Source organism: Marmota flaviventris, chromosome 16 (assembly GCF_047511675.1).
Source record: "Marmota flaviventris isolate mMarFla1 chromosome 16, mMarFla1.hap1, whole genome shotgun sequence".
Classification (NCBI taxonomy): Eukaryota; Metazoa; Chordata; class Mammalia; order Rodentia; family Sciuridae; genus Marmota; species Marmota flaviventris.
In genome coordinates, this window is record NC_092513.1 from 39902862 (window position 1) to 39921312 (window position 18451).

General features: G+C 39.2%; 1 protein-coding gene across 1 annotated transcript in view; it reads left to right on the forward strand.

Moving 5' to 3' along the window:
- B4galt6 (beta-1,4-galactosyltransferase 6) overlaps window positions 1-18451 on the forward strand; it is a 57856-nt gene that overhangs the window by 13375 nt on the left and 26030 nt on the right. Inside the window, exons 2-3 of the mRNA XM_027935702.2 lie at window positions 2921-3037; window positions 10637-10750. Of these exons, the coding sequence (XP_027791503.1) occupies window positions 2921-3037; window positions 10637-10750 (231 nt within the window). The remainder of the gene's footprint in view (window positions 1-2920; window positions 3038-10636; window positions 10751-18451) is intronic.

The following is an 18451-nucleotide window of genomic DNA, read 5'->3' on the forward strand; positions in this document are numbered from 1 at the left end:
TGAAGTCTGATTTATTCCTCATATTTTCACTTCCCTCATGACTTTTTACATTACAGGTTTCTCTTTCTCCTTGTCTTTCCATGTCCTTTGTGACTTTGAACCTTTGCTTCTTCTAGCTCACTCCCTCCCCTCCCCCCATTCAGATCTGTGCTTAAATCCTGAGTTTCTGATTCTACTTGTGTAACTTATTTTTGAGTTTTTTCTTTTCATCATATCTATCAAAGGATGGTATATCAGTTTCCCAGGACTGCTAAGCTCCTTGCCACACGGAGAGTGGCTTAAAACAGTCCAAGTTTACTTTCTCACAGTTGTGGAGGCTGGAAGTCTGAAATGAAGGCTGGTAGGACGTTTACTCAGGCAGCTCTTGGAGTGAACTGTCTTGCCTTTTCTAGGGTCACATGCTGGTCTGCTTGCATGGGTGTGGCCACATCGCAGTGTTCTACTCTGTCTTAACTTTGCTTTCATGTGCATGTGCCTTTCTTTGTGTGTGAAAAATCCTCTTCTCCCTTTCTCTTGTAAGAGCAATTGCCTCGGATTTAGGGCTCACCCAGATAATCCAGAATGATCTCTTCATCTCAAAATCCTTAACTGGAATACATCTGCTAGGACTTTTATCCAAATGTGGTAACATTCGCAGGTTCTGGGAATTAGGATGTGGACTATCCTTTTGGAGACTCCCATTCACCCTGCTACAGGCAGTTACAAGAACTAAATGAAATATAATTATGTGTATATTTACATATATTTAGTTACAGTCTTTAGCTCAAGTCCTGACCAAAGTTGGTACTCAGTAAATGCGAATTCATTTCCTTCTCTTTAGAATCCTATGCCTTCCGTTGTCCTGCATCCGCGCTACATGTCCGCAGTTTGTCCTCCATTCAGGGTGTTTCTGCTTTTGTACCCCCCACTGCCCCCCCTGTTGGACCAACAGGGAATCTTCTACCTTTACTCCATTCTGCTGTGCCTTGGTTGTCCGCATAGCTGTGGCCTGACCTCCCTGCACCTCTCCAGCTGTATAATGTTGTAAAATTATGTTTACAAGACACACAGTAATGCACAGATGTTCTCACTAGCATTCCTTGCTTAGGCCAGTATCGTTTCTGGAAGTTTGTTTTTTCATCCTTGGCTCAGTTCTGCTACTCTGTGGTGGCCTTTGTATGGTTTGATGTAGGACAGATATAAGGTATTTATATCACTGGTAACAAATGTCATATGCAGTTTTGAGTAAAAAAAAAAAAATTCAGGGTTGGGGATGCCTCATGTGCACAAGGCCTTGGGTTCAATCCCTAGCACCACACACATACAAAAAAAAAAAAAAGTCCAGGTGCTGTCAACCAATTGTTGTTCATGATCTGTTTGATCCCCTTCCCCACCTCGTTCAGTTGAACTTTTAGATCCTGGTTTAGGTAGAATTATTAATGTTAGTTTGATTTTTTTTTTAATCGAAAGTTTTCGTACATTTTTGAATGGTTGTTATTTTAGTTTTCTTATTTCTCTTTCTCTTTTTTTTTTTGATGTCCATTCAAGTGGAAAAATATCGTAAAATTTTGTGATATTTATAGCCTAGTATAATAAAATCAACTCTAAACAAGTGAAATCTGATTATAGGACTGCTTTCTAGTAAGTGGGTAGATGTACTCTTAAAAAATGATTGCGGTAAAGCTTATGTAAAACCTGGATGTTTCTATTTATCCTTTATGGGTTGTAGGTGAAAGAAAAAAATCACTCTGCTTCTCTGCTCATTTTATTTCACGCTGTGTTGCTGTGTTGTTTGTAGTTGGACAAGTTCACATTTACATAAAAATGGGAAGAGAGGTAGTAAATGTCATGTTTTTCTCATCTCCCTGCCACCTGGAGAGAGTAGAGTAGAGCCCAGAAAGTTAGTTGAGCTTCTTAGCTTTTTCATTCAGCATTCATTTTCTGAAGAGTGTCATTACTGTGCTCAGTGACAACTTCTCTTAACATTGGAAGAATCGCTAAGTGACCCTTGTTAAGTCTTGATTTTGCCCAGAGATGAGCTTCTGCCTCTTGTCTTGAGTGGAGTTCTGACTCCCTGGCTTTGTGACTCCAGAATTGAGAGTGGAAGAGGCTTTGGAGGGCACCTGGTGCAGGGCTGCCTCTGTAAAGTGAGGAAACTGGGCTCCAGTGAGTGTCCCAGGCAGGTACTAAAGTAGCAGAATGTGGACCAGCAGAGGATCTGGGTTTATTGTTCCCTGGGTTTATAGTTACCCATTTCTCCCCAGGAGGAAACTAAGGGCCTGTTTTTAAAGCACTTTTTACAAAGAACTAAGGTTACAAATCATAAAAAATGTACATTAATTTTTTTAATCTCATCATTTTCACGATCGTGGTAGGTATATTTGTGATGGAAAGGGAAGTAATTAACTCTTGGACAGAAATTACCAAAATAGATATTGAGTCTAGAATAGCCTTCTCTCCCAAACGCATGAAAAATATACAGGATCCATTGCAAGATCTTCATGTATACTGAATGTTATGATTTGTGGTATATTCATCATTAAGTAAAGAATCCTTATATTTGTTGAATTTTTGGTTTGAGGGAATTAATGTAGAATTAGAAAAAGAAAGTTTTATGACTTGGTTTGGGAATTTAAAACAAGGTAACATTTTGAAATAACTGTACATTTAATAGTAGAAAATAATTTTGATAAAGAGTTTGTTGTGGTATTTCAGTTTGTTCATTTAGTCTATTTGGTAGATGGATATTGCCGTTTTAATTTTTTCATTTTTAATAAATCTGTTTTTGTACCTTTAAAAAGTAGACAACAGTCATTTTACATTTCTTTTTCCCTTTGGGCATGATAATGGAGTCAATCTTTGTTTATTGGCTAATTCTGAATATTATTAAATAAGCTTATCATATTAATGACATCCCCCCTCCTTTTTTTTTTTTTTGTAGCCAACACATACCTCTTTATGGTACAAGCTCGAGGTATAATGTTGAGAGAAAATGTGAAAACAATAGGACATATGATCAGGCTGTACACAAATAAAAACGCTACCCTCAATGGCACAGGTAAGACAACTTCCTCTCAGCTTTGCTTGGCTTCTGCTTCTTACCCTTATAGGCATAGAGCATTTGACCAGATCTTTGAAACTCTAATTTTGCCTCCCAGTGACTCCCTGTTAGAGATGAAGACTTCTCCTACTAAGTGCACTGGTAGGTTAATTTATTGTGCAAATGAGGTCTGTTCCATATTTTAGGATATATAAAGCTGTGGTTTCAAGGGTGATGAGATTTGGTGTAAAGATACTTAAAAGTTCACTCCTGCAAACATAAACTATACAGAACAGCTTCTGCTTTTTCAGTTCATCTATTGTATTTAAATTAACCACAAAGAATAATTTATTCATCTCAATGAGCCTTGGTACTGTTTATACCTATTCTTATTTCTAAAATGTTTTTCCAACTACTTTGGCCCCATACTTAGTTGTTTTACATTATAGGATATTCTTAATTTTATGACCTTTTTCAGGGGCTAGAAGAGAAGTTTTATAAAATTGGAAATCAGTACTTGCTCTTTTCAAAATGTTATCTGGAAGTAGAATCTGCATTAGTGTCACAAAAAGTTAAGATTTAATAGGCTAAACTAATAATGATTTGGTGCTGTGAATATGAATGTGGTGTGAATGGGTTTTCTACTGTGGAAGAGGTCTTCCCACAGTGTCTCACAAGTATTGTAGGTTCTGCTTTAAAGGGATCCATGGGATTGATTGTCAGTTGTTGTATGCTCTACAACATTTTAAATGGTTGAAAATAAAGATTTAATTAATGTGCGTCAATGGTTGCGGGTCACTATAGACCTACAATTACTGTTCTACTGTCTCTGTTTCCTCCTCTCAATAGAATGTCTACCTCCCAGCCATAAATGTTGTTTCTTAAAAGTACATTAAGGCATATAGTAGTTTTAGATCCTGCTAAAAAATGCAAGACTACCAATTGCATACCAGTTTGCAATTTAACATCACACATACTTTTACAAAACCCATTCTAGTCATTTGCCTAATTTGTTTTTGACGCTACTAATCAAAACACTCTTGTTTTCCTTTAATTTTTTAGCCTTCATTTCTTTTAGCAAGACTCTCAACATGTGGACATTTTAATAGTACAGTACAGTAAAAATCTCATTAACGGTTTTCTGCATTGATGCTGTAGGCCTACTGAATAGTAGGTCAATTTTAGGAGATGTTTAAAAGATGGTTGTTTTTTATTTTGATACCAGGAATTGAACCCAAGGGTACTTAACCACTGAGCCACATCCCCAGCCCTTTTTTTATTTTTTATTTTGAGATAGGGTTTGATTAAGTTGTTTAGGGCCTCGGCTTCCTGAGTCACTGGGATTATAGGCATGTGCCACTGCACCTAGTGTGAAAGTGTTTGCTACAAGTCTGTTAAACTGAAAAGAAATATTAAGTTAAGGTTACTGTATTTGTATGAATATTAAAAGTGTGCATATTATAGTTTTTTCCTGAGATATGAATAAGTTATGTGTGGACGTTGAGTTCAATTAGGAGAAATAATTACCTGAGCAAGGCAAATTTTCCTTTAGCAGTACGCGAAAAAGAAAAAAAAAAAAGAAATCCATTCTTCCTCTCACTTACAGTTTCAATAATGACAAAGCAACCAGTGCATACTTTGATTGACGTTTGCTTAGTTTCATGAACCTTTGAAAACCTTTCATATGGTTTTTTTTTACTAATGGGAAAACTGTCCTTAGGAGACAGGAATGGATTTGGTTCTAACAGATGCCTGGAGGTGATGGCTTAGCTACAAAGCCTTTTTGTTCTCATGTAAAAGTCTGGAAGTTGGTCATCTGTGGCTGTTATGGAGATTTCTTCATAAGTCATCACATGCTTTTCGTCTTCTGCTCTGCCACATAGCATCGCAGTGAACTCCCAGCCTGCGGTGGCTTCTGGGGCTCCGTTCTTTGTATTTGTACTTGACTCAGTAGGAAGGAGGAATGAAAGGAAGAAGAACAAATTGGGTACCCCCTTTTAAGGAGCCTTCCCAGAAGTCCCACACAGTATTTCTTCATACATTTCTCCGGCCAGAACTTAATCGCATGGGCACATATAAGTACACTGGGAAATGAAGTCATGGAGCTGGGAACACTGGTGCTAGAATGAAATCAGGGTTTTACCTAAGGAGAGAGGAGTTAAAGTAGTCAGTCCTGAGGCTCTGCCAGGTTCATTGGCTAGCATTTATCGAACAGTTAGTATAGTTTGTATACTCAACTCGATGTGGAAGACACAGATTAGGAAAAACATTCTCCCTTTACACACAGCTTTCTCTAGGCTTGGAGATATGAAAATATAGTTATTTACAATGCAGTTATTATTTCTGCACAGACAAATATATATAAAATTTTGCAAAAAGGAGATAATGACCGATAAGGTGTACAAAGGGCTTAATTGAGCCCTAGAGGAGAATTGACTAATAATACATGGTGGCTCATTTAAATTTTAATAATAAAGGGTACATAGCTTGTTACATTTATGAGTACATTCGATTTCAAAAAGAAGTTTTAAACACCCTACGTGACTTTATGTGGCATCAGATGTAAATAGGTATGTATTTTTGTGCAGAAATCATATCATACTTTAATGATGCCTGCAGAGCCAGTCAAATTAAGAAAACAAGATTTACTCATTGAATAATTACTGAAGTAGGTGATGGGGTCATGCTGTGTCAGGGTTGGTGGGTTGGTTAGAGGTAACCTTGTATGCTTTCTTAGTGGATATATGCGTGGAGACCCTCGGGCATGTCCTGCCTGATAGGGTAAGTTGGTGATGAACAGAAAAGAACTCAAGGGGTTTCTGCCACCCTTTTAAGGCGGCCTTTGTAGAAGAAATAAAGCCATTTAGGAGGTGTCCTTTGGTCCCGTTCTTCTTTTCCGTTAAGTGATAAGGTCCAGTGAGAGTGGAGTAGGGGACCTGTCCAGAGGTTTTCATTTTGTTTCCTTTTTCTTTGGGTGTGGTTCTGGATGGGAAGAAAGAGGAAAGGGCCCAGAACTCGTTTCATTTTCATTCATTCATTAGATGAAATAATGTCTGCCTCTTAACAGCATTGTGGTGGACCTCAAGTGCTTCTGGCATGCATAACCTTTTAAAACTGTCACCTATTTTGAAAGCAGTGGTTATATTTGATGGACATGGCTCACCTAACCACTTGTGTAGGAATCATGATTTTTATGGGTTTATTACAGTATAATCTCCAAGAGCTTAAATCATCATTGGCTTTATTATCAGTTGTAAAGGGTTTATTTGCAGCATGTTCCTGTTGTGCCCTACAGCTTTATTGGATGATAGAAATCAAAGACAATTGAATTTCAATTAAAAGAGGTATACAGACAAAGGACCCGGGTAGTGGATAGAGTTATATATTATCATACATTGGAATGAGGTAAATAGCACTGGACAGAGTGCTCAGGATTGTGGAGACATATCTGTAAGTGTTACAGCCCTTATGATCATTTATAATGATGTGGCTAAATAACATGTTTAGCTCTAGTACTGTATTGAAAGCAAATGAAGATAATGTTGCATGTCTTTTTTTAAAAAAAAATTATTTATGAATGTATTCTTTTATGAAGATTCAGTTATTCTAGCATTAGAATAAACTAAGTGAAACAATTCTCTCTGGTTTTCTTGTCACCACACTCCCCAGAGGGAGTGACTTTAACAGTTTGTTTTGTGGAAATGTCTAGAGAGCTTGAAATTTCAGTGAGTTGGATGTAGGCCTATGGAATTACAGTATGTGGATAAGAAGAGGGGCCCCAGTATTAATGACAAAAATTAGTAAATTATGCAGAGTAAATATTCTGATTTAAAGTTCGTATACAACATTAATAAATCATTTGAGGATACAGGAGAATGTTAATATTTTTCTGCCTTAGCATTATAAGAAAATGAGTTTTTGAAATAGAAAAAGGCAGTGACCCTAGGGACAACATTATTTAACCTCCATTTCCAGCTGCTATAAATGTGTATTATATACTAGGTGCTTAAGAAAAATTGACTGAAAAGATTAAGAAAAAGCATCATATTTATGTAGCTAGTCCATCTGTTCTGGTGGCATATACAAAAATAAAATCTGTAAATGAACTTTGTGTCTGAGTATAAGAGAGCTTGTAAGTGCGAGAGCTATGTAACTTGTGCAGAGGAACTTTCTGTTCTGTAGTTATTGTTTTAACCATTCATGTATTCATATTGAAAAGAAAATTATATAAATTACTTAAATTTTAAGTAGTACACACACATATGTTTTTTTTTTTTTTGGTACTGTTTGTCATTGAGCTACATCCCCAGCCCTTTTTAATTTTTTATTTTGAGACAGGGTCTCACTAACTGGCTGAGGCTGGCTTGAACTTGGGATGCTCCTGCTTCGGCCTACCAAATTGCTGGGATTATAGATTACCCAGTCAGGATCAAACAGAAACAGCAGTCTCCTGTCACACTCTTCCTGAGTCCTAATCCTCCAAGAGAGCGACTTTTGATTTTTAACAACTTACTCTGTGCATATCTTCCTTCTGTTCTGCTGTTCCTCCCTCCCTCCTAGATTGAACCCCCTGCTCTGAGCATGTTAAACATGCATACCCTCTACATTGGGCTACACTCCCACCCTTATTTTGCTGTTTCTTTATTATCAATTGTGACTGTTTCTGTTATGGAAGTAAGACATATGTATGTAATTAAAGGTAGTTTGTTTTCTTAAGTGAAGTAGTAGACATGCTTTTGTGGATCTTTTTATTTTTACTAATGATACTTGTCCCCCTGCCTCCACCCCCATTTGCTATCTATGCATCTCTTACTGGGTTTTTTTTTTTTTTTCCTGAGCAGTTTAGGAACATGAATTGACCACACTTAAGAGGATTTCATATTCCCATGTCATTGTTTTCTCTGATCACAGTTACTAGATGTAGATGAGTTTTTTCCTTTCTGCAGACTTGTAGGATTTTTTTTTTTTTTTTTTCCCTGATCATGAAATTTTACAAGGAACATCTTGGAGCTTTGTTTTTCTTCTCTCTCTGGGTACGATGGGCCTATCAGTATGGAACCTCTCGTCCTTTGATTCTACAGAATATTCTCTATTATTTCTTTGATTATTTGCCTTCCTTTTCCCCACCCTGCCTTCTTTTTGGAACTATTTGGATTTGTGGCTTCTGAAAGAATCATCTAAGTTTATCATCTTTTATTTTTTGGTTTTTATTTATTTTTTCTTTCTAGATTTTGGGGGATTACTTTGACTTTATTATAATCCTTTGATTTAATTTTTCAAATTTTGACAAACTTGTAATTTTTAAGAGAGAAATGCTATTTGTATGTGATTTTTTTCTTCCTGTGTACCTGAAATAGGAATGCAAAATAAAGTTTAAGTTACAAGCAGTAAAATCTATTTGTTGATTGGAGATATAAATAACTCTTAGGTATGAATCAAGGAGTTTGACCAAAAGGTACTGCAAAACTCAACAGTAATAATCTTAGCTATTTTTTGTTGAGGTGACAGAAATCTAACTTATGCTTACCACTAGAAAAATAAGAGTCCCCGTAGAGGTGAAACCATTTTTAAAATACGAAAAACTGTCCTGTGAATGGATAATTTGAAGGTAATGCACTCCACTATTGTCATGTATGTAAGATATAAATAAAAAAAATAGGACTTGAAATTGATATACCTACATTTTTTAAAAGCACCTTAAGGAAAGAATCAGAACCTTGTAAGACTGCCTTACACTTGTTTTATGTTTGTCCAGTATCTCTAAGTCTTATAGATAAATGTTGGTGGGATGCATAATGTGGGCCCCAGGAGGAGTTTCTATGACCCCGCTTTGTCCCTGGGCACACAAAACCATGCCCATTGAATCTCTCCTGCCCCTAGAGCCTGCAGGATCTTCCTTGTCAGATGCTTTCCAGGACTTCTGGAGAGGGCTGGGGGAATTCTCTTACTGGGGTTTTCCTACTCCCTGGTGGAATTGTCCTTAGCAACTGTACCAGCATCGTTCTCTATCGTGTTTGCTTTTTCTGGCAATACAGTTAATGCCTTATTGATGACCTGTCAAGTTAATAACGGAGCTTTCCATGCAGCTTTTGAAATTGGACCTTCTCCTCTGGCTTCTGTCTCTTCCTTGGTAGAGAGGTCTGGAGCCTTTGTCCATCAACCTCCATGTGGCAACCTTGGCAGGGCCCTGTTTCATAGATGGACCTGGAGATGGGGTGTATTTCTGTCCTGAAATGTTATTCTGGCTCTCAGCTGTAGCCTCATCAACTCAGTTTTGATAATGAATGAATATTTATACAGGGGACACATTTAGTTTGCTCTGACTCTATTCACATACCTCATAAGCATACTTCTGCCATTTTCCCATGGGTCCGAGGGTCTGGCTTTTACCTCTTTCATTGGAGCTGATCATTGAAGATTGAAAGAATATCTTCCCATTTTCCTAAAGTGTTTGTTAGAGCTTCATTTTCTGTGGTATCTGGTTGGATCCAGGAGACAGTTTTTTTTTTTTTTTTTAGTTGTAGTTAGACACAATACCTTTATTTTATTTATTTTTTATGTGGTGCTGAGCATCGAACCCAGTGCCTCTCACATGCTAGGGGAGCACTCTACCACTGAGCCACAACCCCAGCCCTAACAGACAGTAGTTTAGTCAATGGCTTCCATCTTTTATCTCGTATGCACTGTATTCTCTTAATCTTCATAGCAGGAAACGGACAAGTTGTGGTTCTTAGATTTGCATTTCAGAACTTTGTTCCAAAGAGGGATTGAAACGTGATCTCTTTGGTTCCACATTTAAGAATCCTAAGGTTCTGATTGTCTCACGCTGGGTCAGGTGCTCTTGTCTAAACCAGTCACTCATAGCAGTAACTATTGGGTATTTTTATAGGCCCAGAAGTATTCTGAGCTCTTTATGTACTGTAGTTTATCAGAAATCTGAAAATGACAATAGCAGGCAGGCAGAGATGAGAAACTGAATAGTGTCCTACCCTGAAAGCTAGTACATGTTAGAGCAAGAGTTTGAACACAAGGATTTGAACTTGGTGCTCGGAACCACTGCCCTATGTACAGCATAACTTGCTGACTCTAAGGAGAATGGACCAAACTGTAATAATAGCCTCAGGGCTCCCTAGGAGCTGATGCGGGAAGGCTGAGAATGACTTAAAGGTGTAGAGTAGGCTGTGTTAGAGAAGTAAGTTGAGTGGGTGAATCTTTCTTTCTTACTGTGAGGTGTTAAGAAAACATTAGTCCCACCCCTCTGTTCTTTGGATGCTAGTAGCAGTGTGCTGGGTTGAATGTGGCTGTGAGATAGTGGACAGAATTCCCTGGTGCATCTCTGTACTCCCTTTAGATCTGGCCCAGCCAATGGGTTGCAAATGGTACTGCTGTTTGTGTGAAAGGATGGGGCCAAGCTGCTTTCTAGGCGTCTCTTGGGAAATCTTGACGAGTGTCTGTTCCATCAGCAATTTGCTTTTCTCTAGTTCTTTCTAGATAATTGCTTTAAAGTACTTCTGTGGATTACCTATTGTAGTCATCCCATTGACAGTGACATTTTATACTAGAAGCAAAGCAGAAGGCAATTTTTTTTTGGTTATAACTTTCTTCTCTCTCTCCAAGATTATCCTGAAGGCAATAATTCAAGTGACTATCTTGTTCAAACAACAACGTATCTCCCGGAAAACTTCACATATTCACCATTTCTTCCCTGCCCAGAAAAACTGCCTTACATGCGTAAGTGTGAGCTAATTTTGACTTATCTGTTTACTTGTGTTATTACAAAAAGAAAAAAGCCACATGATTTGAGCACATTACAACTGTGGGTGATAATGTTCATATTATGCAGCATGTAATTTTGTTTGTTTTTTTTTTTTGCAAGGGAGAGCAACTTTTTGGATGGTAGTGATTGAAAAATGGAAGAAAAATAACAAAAGAGAAAATGACGAATACCCATATTCCTACCATCCATATTTAAAAACTATAATTTGGCTTGCTTACTTCTAAAAGCTTTTGTGAGAGTAATGTGTAGTCTCAGTTTCCTATTGGATATATTAGAACATTACAGATTAAGCTAAAGTCCTTTTGGATCACCATTCTGATGTTTTTCCATCTTCTCCCTCAGAAGGCACCTCACTTCTTTTGTGTGTATTCCTGTAGGCTCTTCAAAAATTTTTAAAACTTAGGTAGATGCTAGATACATGAAAAATATTCAGTTTCTAAAGTTTTAATAATTTATAAAAATGGTCTTATAAATTATATTTGACTCTGACTTGCTTTTTTTAGTTACTTTTTTTGAGAACTATCCATGTTGTTACATATAGATATAATGTATTTCTCTTAATTGCTTAACTGTTGAAGAGTATGTTTTTGTATGAATGTACCATATTTAATTTACCTGTTTACCAGCTAATACACATTTAGGTTGTTTTCATGTTTTTGGTATTACAAAATAGTATAATAATAATGAATAAAATATAGATCTGTGCGTGGTTCCGATTTTCCTGTGCATGTATATATATATGCATTCGTGCTTGAGGTGGAATTACTGGCTCTGCTGGCTTGATTTTTCCATATTTTTTCAAATTGTTCTAAGCAGCTATACCATATTTCCATAAATGTACCAATTTGATATTGATGGACTTTTTAATTTTTGCTAACCTGATAGATTAACAAATGTCTTAGTTTTTACTTTCATTATTACTAGTAGGCTTAAGTAAATTTTTATATTTGTTTTTGAATTTTTCTCCCATGTGACTTGCTTGGGCTTTATTGGTTCCTTGTTGGTTATTAGGTATTTGTATTGATTTGGAGGATTCTTTATATTCCTGCCGTGATCTGTTGTCTTCTCTGTGTGTTGAAGTATCTTTTTTTTTTCAGACCTGGACTTGTCTTTTCTTTTTGTTAATGGAGTCTTTTATTTTATAAATGTTTAAAATTATGATTTTCAAGTGTGTCAGTCACTGCAATGTTTTTGGCTTTTTCTTATTCCAAGGCTATACAAATACCTTTATCCTCTCCTAATAATTTTAATATTTTGTTGTTAACTTCTGCATATAATATGTGGTAGTGACCCAGATATTGTATACTTTAAACTTATATTTTTTCAAAATTAAGAGGAAAGTGATTGGATGTGGTGGCACACTCCTGCAATCCCAGTGCCATAGGAGGCCAAAGCAGGAGGATCATAAGTTCAAGGCCAGCCTAAAAAAAAAAGATTAAAAAAAAAAAAAAAAGATTTACCTTTCTATGTCATCTAAGACCATGATTTTCCAACTGGAGGTTATCTCAGAATCACCTTAATGATCTTGTAAAAGTGCCAGATTGAATTTCAGTTTCAGTAGGTCCAAGGTGGTGCTGAGAATTTTCATTCTAACATATTTAATGCTGATGATCCCTGAGCCACACTTTGACTGCCCTGCCACCACCTCATCTAAGGTAGTGACTCTCATTTCTGGCTACCTGATAGAATTGCCTGGGGAGCTTTTACTATTCGTGGGCCCAACCTGTAAATTCCTGATTTTGTTGATCTAACCTGAGGCCTAGGCACTTGTTGAAAAGAACAAATACTTGAGTGATTCTGACCTTGCTGTCTCTGCTGACAAGAGATTTTTGTGGCCATATGTTTTTCATAACTTTGTTATTACAGCCTTGTTTTCCTAAAAAAATGAGTGTTTCTGTCTGCAGTACTGAAACCACTGGGTAATGTTCTGTTGAAATATTGATTACAGTAATTTCTTCTTCATAATATGCATATTCAGGGATTTATGGTTTTAGGAAATCTTTCTGTCTTTGGTTTAGTTACCATTTTCTTAATTAGTGCTTTATGAGTACTAATTAAACATCTGTAAAGTGTCTGCCTGCCAGCCCCCTGGTGCTAGCATTCCACTCTTCCAGTCCTGCAGCTTACTGTAAGTACCTCTGCCCTGGAGCTCCAGGGATTGCTTCATGGCTGCTGTGGCTGCCTTTCTGCCCACTTGGTGCTGTAACTGCTTTCTTCTGCCGTCCTTAACGTCTTGCATTCTTTCACAAGGAAGATCACACTGGTTTGGCAGCCACTTTTTCAAGGCAGGCTTTCTTTCAGGCTACTAGCTTTGGGTCCAACACCAATCAATCTCATGTCCAGGTAGTAGTGGCCAGGGGACTGGGTTATTTGGTAGAAAATAAGCCGATACATAGGTAACACTTGAGAAAAGGGACCATGGGTACAACCAGCATAGTGAGGATTCTGCCAAAAATTTTTTGCATAAGCCACCTAGCAGAGAGAGCCCCTTCACTGGTCATGTGACCTGTGCAAAGGGGAGCCTCTGTTTTTACCTATCTGTAAAGTCTGAGATTATAATGCCATCTTTAGAGTGTTTGGATAAAGTGAAGCACAGTACCTGAAGCTTGGGTGACATTCATTTAATAATCCCTTTTCCTTCTTCTTTGAATGATGGACCTAGATTTTACGATGAAAGGAATTGGAAACCAAGGAGAAATGTGTGGAGTTGTTTTACAGTTAACTGAGCATCCTTAGTATTTTCCTTAATTAACAGGATATTTCCCATTGATAATAGAAAACATAACAAAAGACCTAATGTAAAATGTTGTATCACACACAATAACTGAATGTAATACCTTCTCAAATAGGAGAGGGAATTTATGTAAAGAATGAGATCCAGTTGGATGAAAACCATTCAAGTATGAGTGATATTTAATTTACATATAATTACCAAAAGGGAAGTTAACTTAAAGTGCTTGAGGATCTAGCTGTCAATCCTTCATGATTTTTCTGTGTAGCATTGGGACTACCAGCACTGGTTTTCCATTCAGTTTGAGTTTTTCAAATTGAAATTAAGAATAAAAGCTTTTCATGGATTTCAGCCGTTTGATATTTAGTATTAGTTACACTGTGAAATCTATTTTAATGTGTATTACTTATATGAAGAGTATGAGTGAATACTTCATTAACTATTATCATTTGCAGATTCTCTAGAGGGAAAATCCACTTTCAGCTTTATTGACTGTATGTAAGACTGTTCCAACCAAGTAAAATAGAAATTTCATCCTATTTAGAGCAAAAAACATTAAGTGCTTTGCAAGGAAGTTTGAGTTTGATTTGTCTGGGTAAGGTAGAAATAGATGGTGTAAGCTGTATGCTCTGCATTAAAATATATAGACTTACCTTACGTTTTCCTATCTTCTAATTCTTATTCAAACAAATTACATTTGCAGTGACATTTATATATGCTGTTCCTGCTGTTTGTGCAATAGTTGCCTTTATGGTTTAACCTGATAGTTCCTGTAGTTGCTTAGCTTCTGTATATAACAAAAGGTACAAGGGCTTTTTAAGGTGAATTTAAATAATTCAAATGCAAATCATCAAAGAGGGGAAAAATGGGCAAACTTCAGAAAATTCAACTACTGCTTCATATGACAAGCCATCATGCGTATGCTTATTGTAAAAAGACAGATGTGAGCCATTTTAGAGTAAAGAAACGATGGCTGAACAGCAGCTGCCCAGCCGTTCTGGGTATTCACAGGGGCAGGCAGAGGAGAAACAAAGCCGGGTAGGATCCTCAGGGTGCTGGCTAGAAACAGGCAACACACTGAGAAGGGCAGCTGCCACTAGGAAGGTAATAGATGAGGCTCAGGGAAGACAGCAGTAAGAGAGGGACTCTGGAGGTGGGTCTTCAAGATAGCTCAGTGGGTAGCTGTGAAGGCCATCAGCACCTGAGGGGGCTATGTGTGTTCCTGCCACAGAGTGTGCTGCAGCTGGAGGGGGGCGTGTAAGTGGGGTGTGCAGGAGGCCACACTGCTCAGGGAAGTGCAATGCCCTGTGCAAAGCACTGTGTAAAGGCATCCCTCGGTGTCTGTGAGTTGGGCTTCAGGGGGAGCAGATCCCTGAGCTGGTATGCAGGGTTGATTTATGAGCCTGTGAGCATTTCTCTCAGATGAGAGCACACAGTTTTCAAAGGGTCTGGGGCAAAAAGGGTGGAACAAAACTCAAAGCAAAAACACTGTTGTAGGGGAATGGAAAACCATCAAAGGCTTTAGGCACATGAAGATGGACTAGGAATGTGCTTCAGAAAGATGATTCAGATGAGAGGTGAACAGTGGATGAGTGTGGGGAAATTCTGGAATCAGGGACACCAGTGAGGAACTTCCTGCAGAGGTTAGAGAGGAAAGGACAAGGGCGTGAGCTAAGGCTGTGGTGTTGGAGAGGAAGAGGCACAAGAAAGGAGCTTCAGGGTGCCCAGGGCTAGATGTCAACACTGACTGGGGGACTGGGGTTGATTTCTGCTTCCTGACTTGGTGATGGTTAACTGAAAGAAGCAGCCCAGGGTAAACATCACAGGAATAGAATGAGGAAGTTAATGAGTTTGGTTGGGCATGTTTTGTTTGAAGTTCAGGAAAATTAACTTGGGGTCTGAATTTCATGGGCGAGATCTGGACTGCAGACAAGAGGAAGTGCAACTGGAAGAAGGCAAAGAGCGGGGCCCTAGGAGGAACAGCACTCCTGGGGCCGAGACCTGTTCAGAAGAGGAAACCATCAAGACAGAGGGAAGTCAGAGGACAGTGTCCCAGGAGCCACTGAGAAAAGCATTTCAAGGAGAGATTGTTTCTTCTTCAAAGAAGCAGGTAGAATGAGCAACTGTGGAAAGGCAAGTAGGAAGTTAATGCAAGCAATTTTGTTTAGTCCACTGGGGTAAAAAGTCAAGTATATAGTCCTGAAAAATGATCAGATGTATGTAACAACTAGTTGAAAAAAAAGTTTGGTAGGAAAGGGAATGAGGGTAAGGAACCTGGGAGGTGGGGCTCAGGGAAGGTCTCTTTCAGGAAGAGGTAGAGGAGCTTGGGTTGTAGGCTTTATGTAGAGAAAGGATTGGGAGAAGAGGGTTGAGAAGGATAAGGGAGAATGGCAGATGGGGAGTCCCTAGAGAATGTGAAAGGAAAACAGAAGCTCCCTGAGGGTGAAGCTTTCACTATGGGAGGAGGTGGGAGCCCCCCCCCCCCCCCCAGGCCACATGACAGTGCAGTGGAGGAGGTGTTGCTTCCCTGTCTAAGGAAGCGGGCCCACTGCGCATATGCAGAAGCAGCCAAGGATTTTTGCACTGTGCAGCTCAGGAAGGAGGAACAAATATTGAGAAAGTTTTGATAGAAAAGAAAAGGGGAGTCAGAAAGCCCCCATGGAGGACCAAAGGCACACATCGTGTGACACTTGTTTTTGTTGAACATTTGCTATGTGTGTGGCCATATATGAAGTATTCTCACTCTAATGGTGGGATTAAAATTGTGCTTATGTGGTTTTCCTCAGTGCTGTTTTTTAGGTAGAGAATATGAGAATGGAAAGTAAATGCTCCAGGGTAGGATTGCAGCCCCTGTGTGGCAGGTCTGGAAGAGAGGGGGTTTAGGGTGATGGTGAGTGTGAGGGTGCTATGATAGGGTGAAGGCCATTTGTTTCTTGGAGGGTGGTTCAGGGATGACCTGTACCCAGATCAGCTGGGATGCTTGTTAAAAATTCTGGCTTCTAAACTGGGCACAGTAGTGCATGCCTGTAATCCCAGCGGCTTGGGAGGCTAAGGCAGGAGGATGGCAAGTTCAAAGCCAGCCTCAGCAAAAGTGAGGTGCTAAGCAACTCAGTGGGAGACCCTGTCTCTAAAATACAAAATAGGGCTGGAGATGTGTCTCAGTGCTCGTGCCCCTGAGTTCAATCCCGCTACCTGCCTCTCTTCCCCTACCCCCGCCCCCCGCCCCCAACAACAACAAAAAGCAGGCTTCTAACAGCCAAACCCTACACCTATGGCAAAAGTCTTAGTTCTTGGTTGCACACCATGGAAGGTGTGATTTATGAATATAAGGAATCTATTGAAAAACTGTCTGGAGAGTTAGGCTCAGAATTTGAGCAGCTGAAACAAGGCCGAGGCCACCTTGTGAAGTGTCTCTTCTGTCCCTTGGCAGAACTCATGGCTCCCACCAGCAATGTTCAGGTCTGGAGAGAGAAGTACCACCATCTGGTGCCCCTAAAGGCACATGCTTCTGCCTCTACTTCTCCTGAAAGATAGGGTTGTAAACTGCCCCTTTCCTCATGCTATTTCCTGCTCCATAGTCCCATTGGGTATGCATGGCCTCATGAGTTCCTGCCAGAGGGGCTTAGAGAATGGGTTATGGCGTCTTCGTCTGGCAGGCAGGACTTGCATCAGCAGTTCAAGTAGCTGAAATGTACCCAGATCAAACTGATGGCCACAAACATGACCCTGGGCATCTACTGACACAGGTGCTGATGAGGCTGGGGATCTACATTTTAAACAAGCATACCCCCCCACTCCCAAATAAGCAAACCACTTTATTTGGAGAATAGGTAGAGAGAAAAAGATGGAGATAAAGCAGAGAGGCCTCTATCTCCATAAGGCTGCAGAAGGAATCTCATGGGAGGCAAGTGGTGGGCAAGTGAAAGGTTTATGAGAGGGTGTAGTGGTGGCAGAGTTGACAGGCAGTTGGTGCCAGGCAACGGTGATTGTTACTATGTAGAAGCAGAGATGCTGCTCAGGGGTGGTGCAAAGGCCTAGAAGGTTACCTGTCAGGAAACGCCTGTATGGGAAAGGTGGTGTGACTACAAGCACAAACTTTAAAAGAGGGTGAATTTATGGAGGAAGGAAATAAATGATGATTTGTAAAGTGCAGGTATGAGTCTGTGTATACATTCTTTTGTGGCAGCCTTCAAAATTATAGACCTGGGAATGGGAGCACCTTTCACTTAGCACACATTAAAAGGGAAGAATATGGTATCCTTAAGATGAAGAACTTGAGAGGGCATTCTAGAAGGAACGTTGAGGGGCAACATATGGAAATTTCTTGGCAATTAAATGGTTCAAAAACACATTTGGAAAGGCAGTAGGAGTCGATGATAAACTGTATTTTCTTGAAAGACATGTTATTAATTTTATAATAGCTATTTGGGAACAAGAACGAAGCAGTACATTTCATGCACACATTACAGGGTATGTCCCTGTGTTAGCATGCTAAAACATGAACGGATGTGTCTCGGAAATCAGAGAGGGTAGAAGTCTGGATTGTGTCTTTGAAGGAGATTGTCAGTTTTATTATAGAGAGTAGGAAAACAATTTGAATAAGTTTAATGAAGGGTTTGAGGCCTCTAGGAGTGGACCAAGGGCTCATTGGTTAGATTGTGAGGCGGACAGAGAGCAAAGACCGTTGACTCCAAGGAACAGTTAGTCATTCAGAGTAAATCAAGGAGAACCACAAGCAAGGGAGGAAAACAGGTGTTAGGAACTGTGGGCTGTCATCAGGTTAGGAGACAAGAGCCTGGGCAGTTTGGGGCTGTTATTTTGGGTCACCTACACATAGAACACCTTTTGCACAAGTGCCTTAAAAGACATATTTTAGCAACTGATACAAGGAATAGAAATGTAGGGAGGAGGGTAGAGTTTGGAA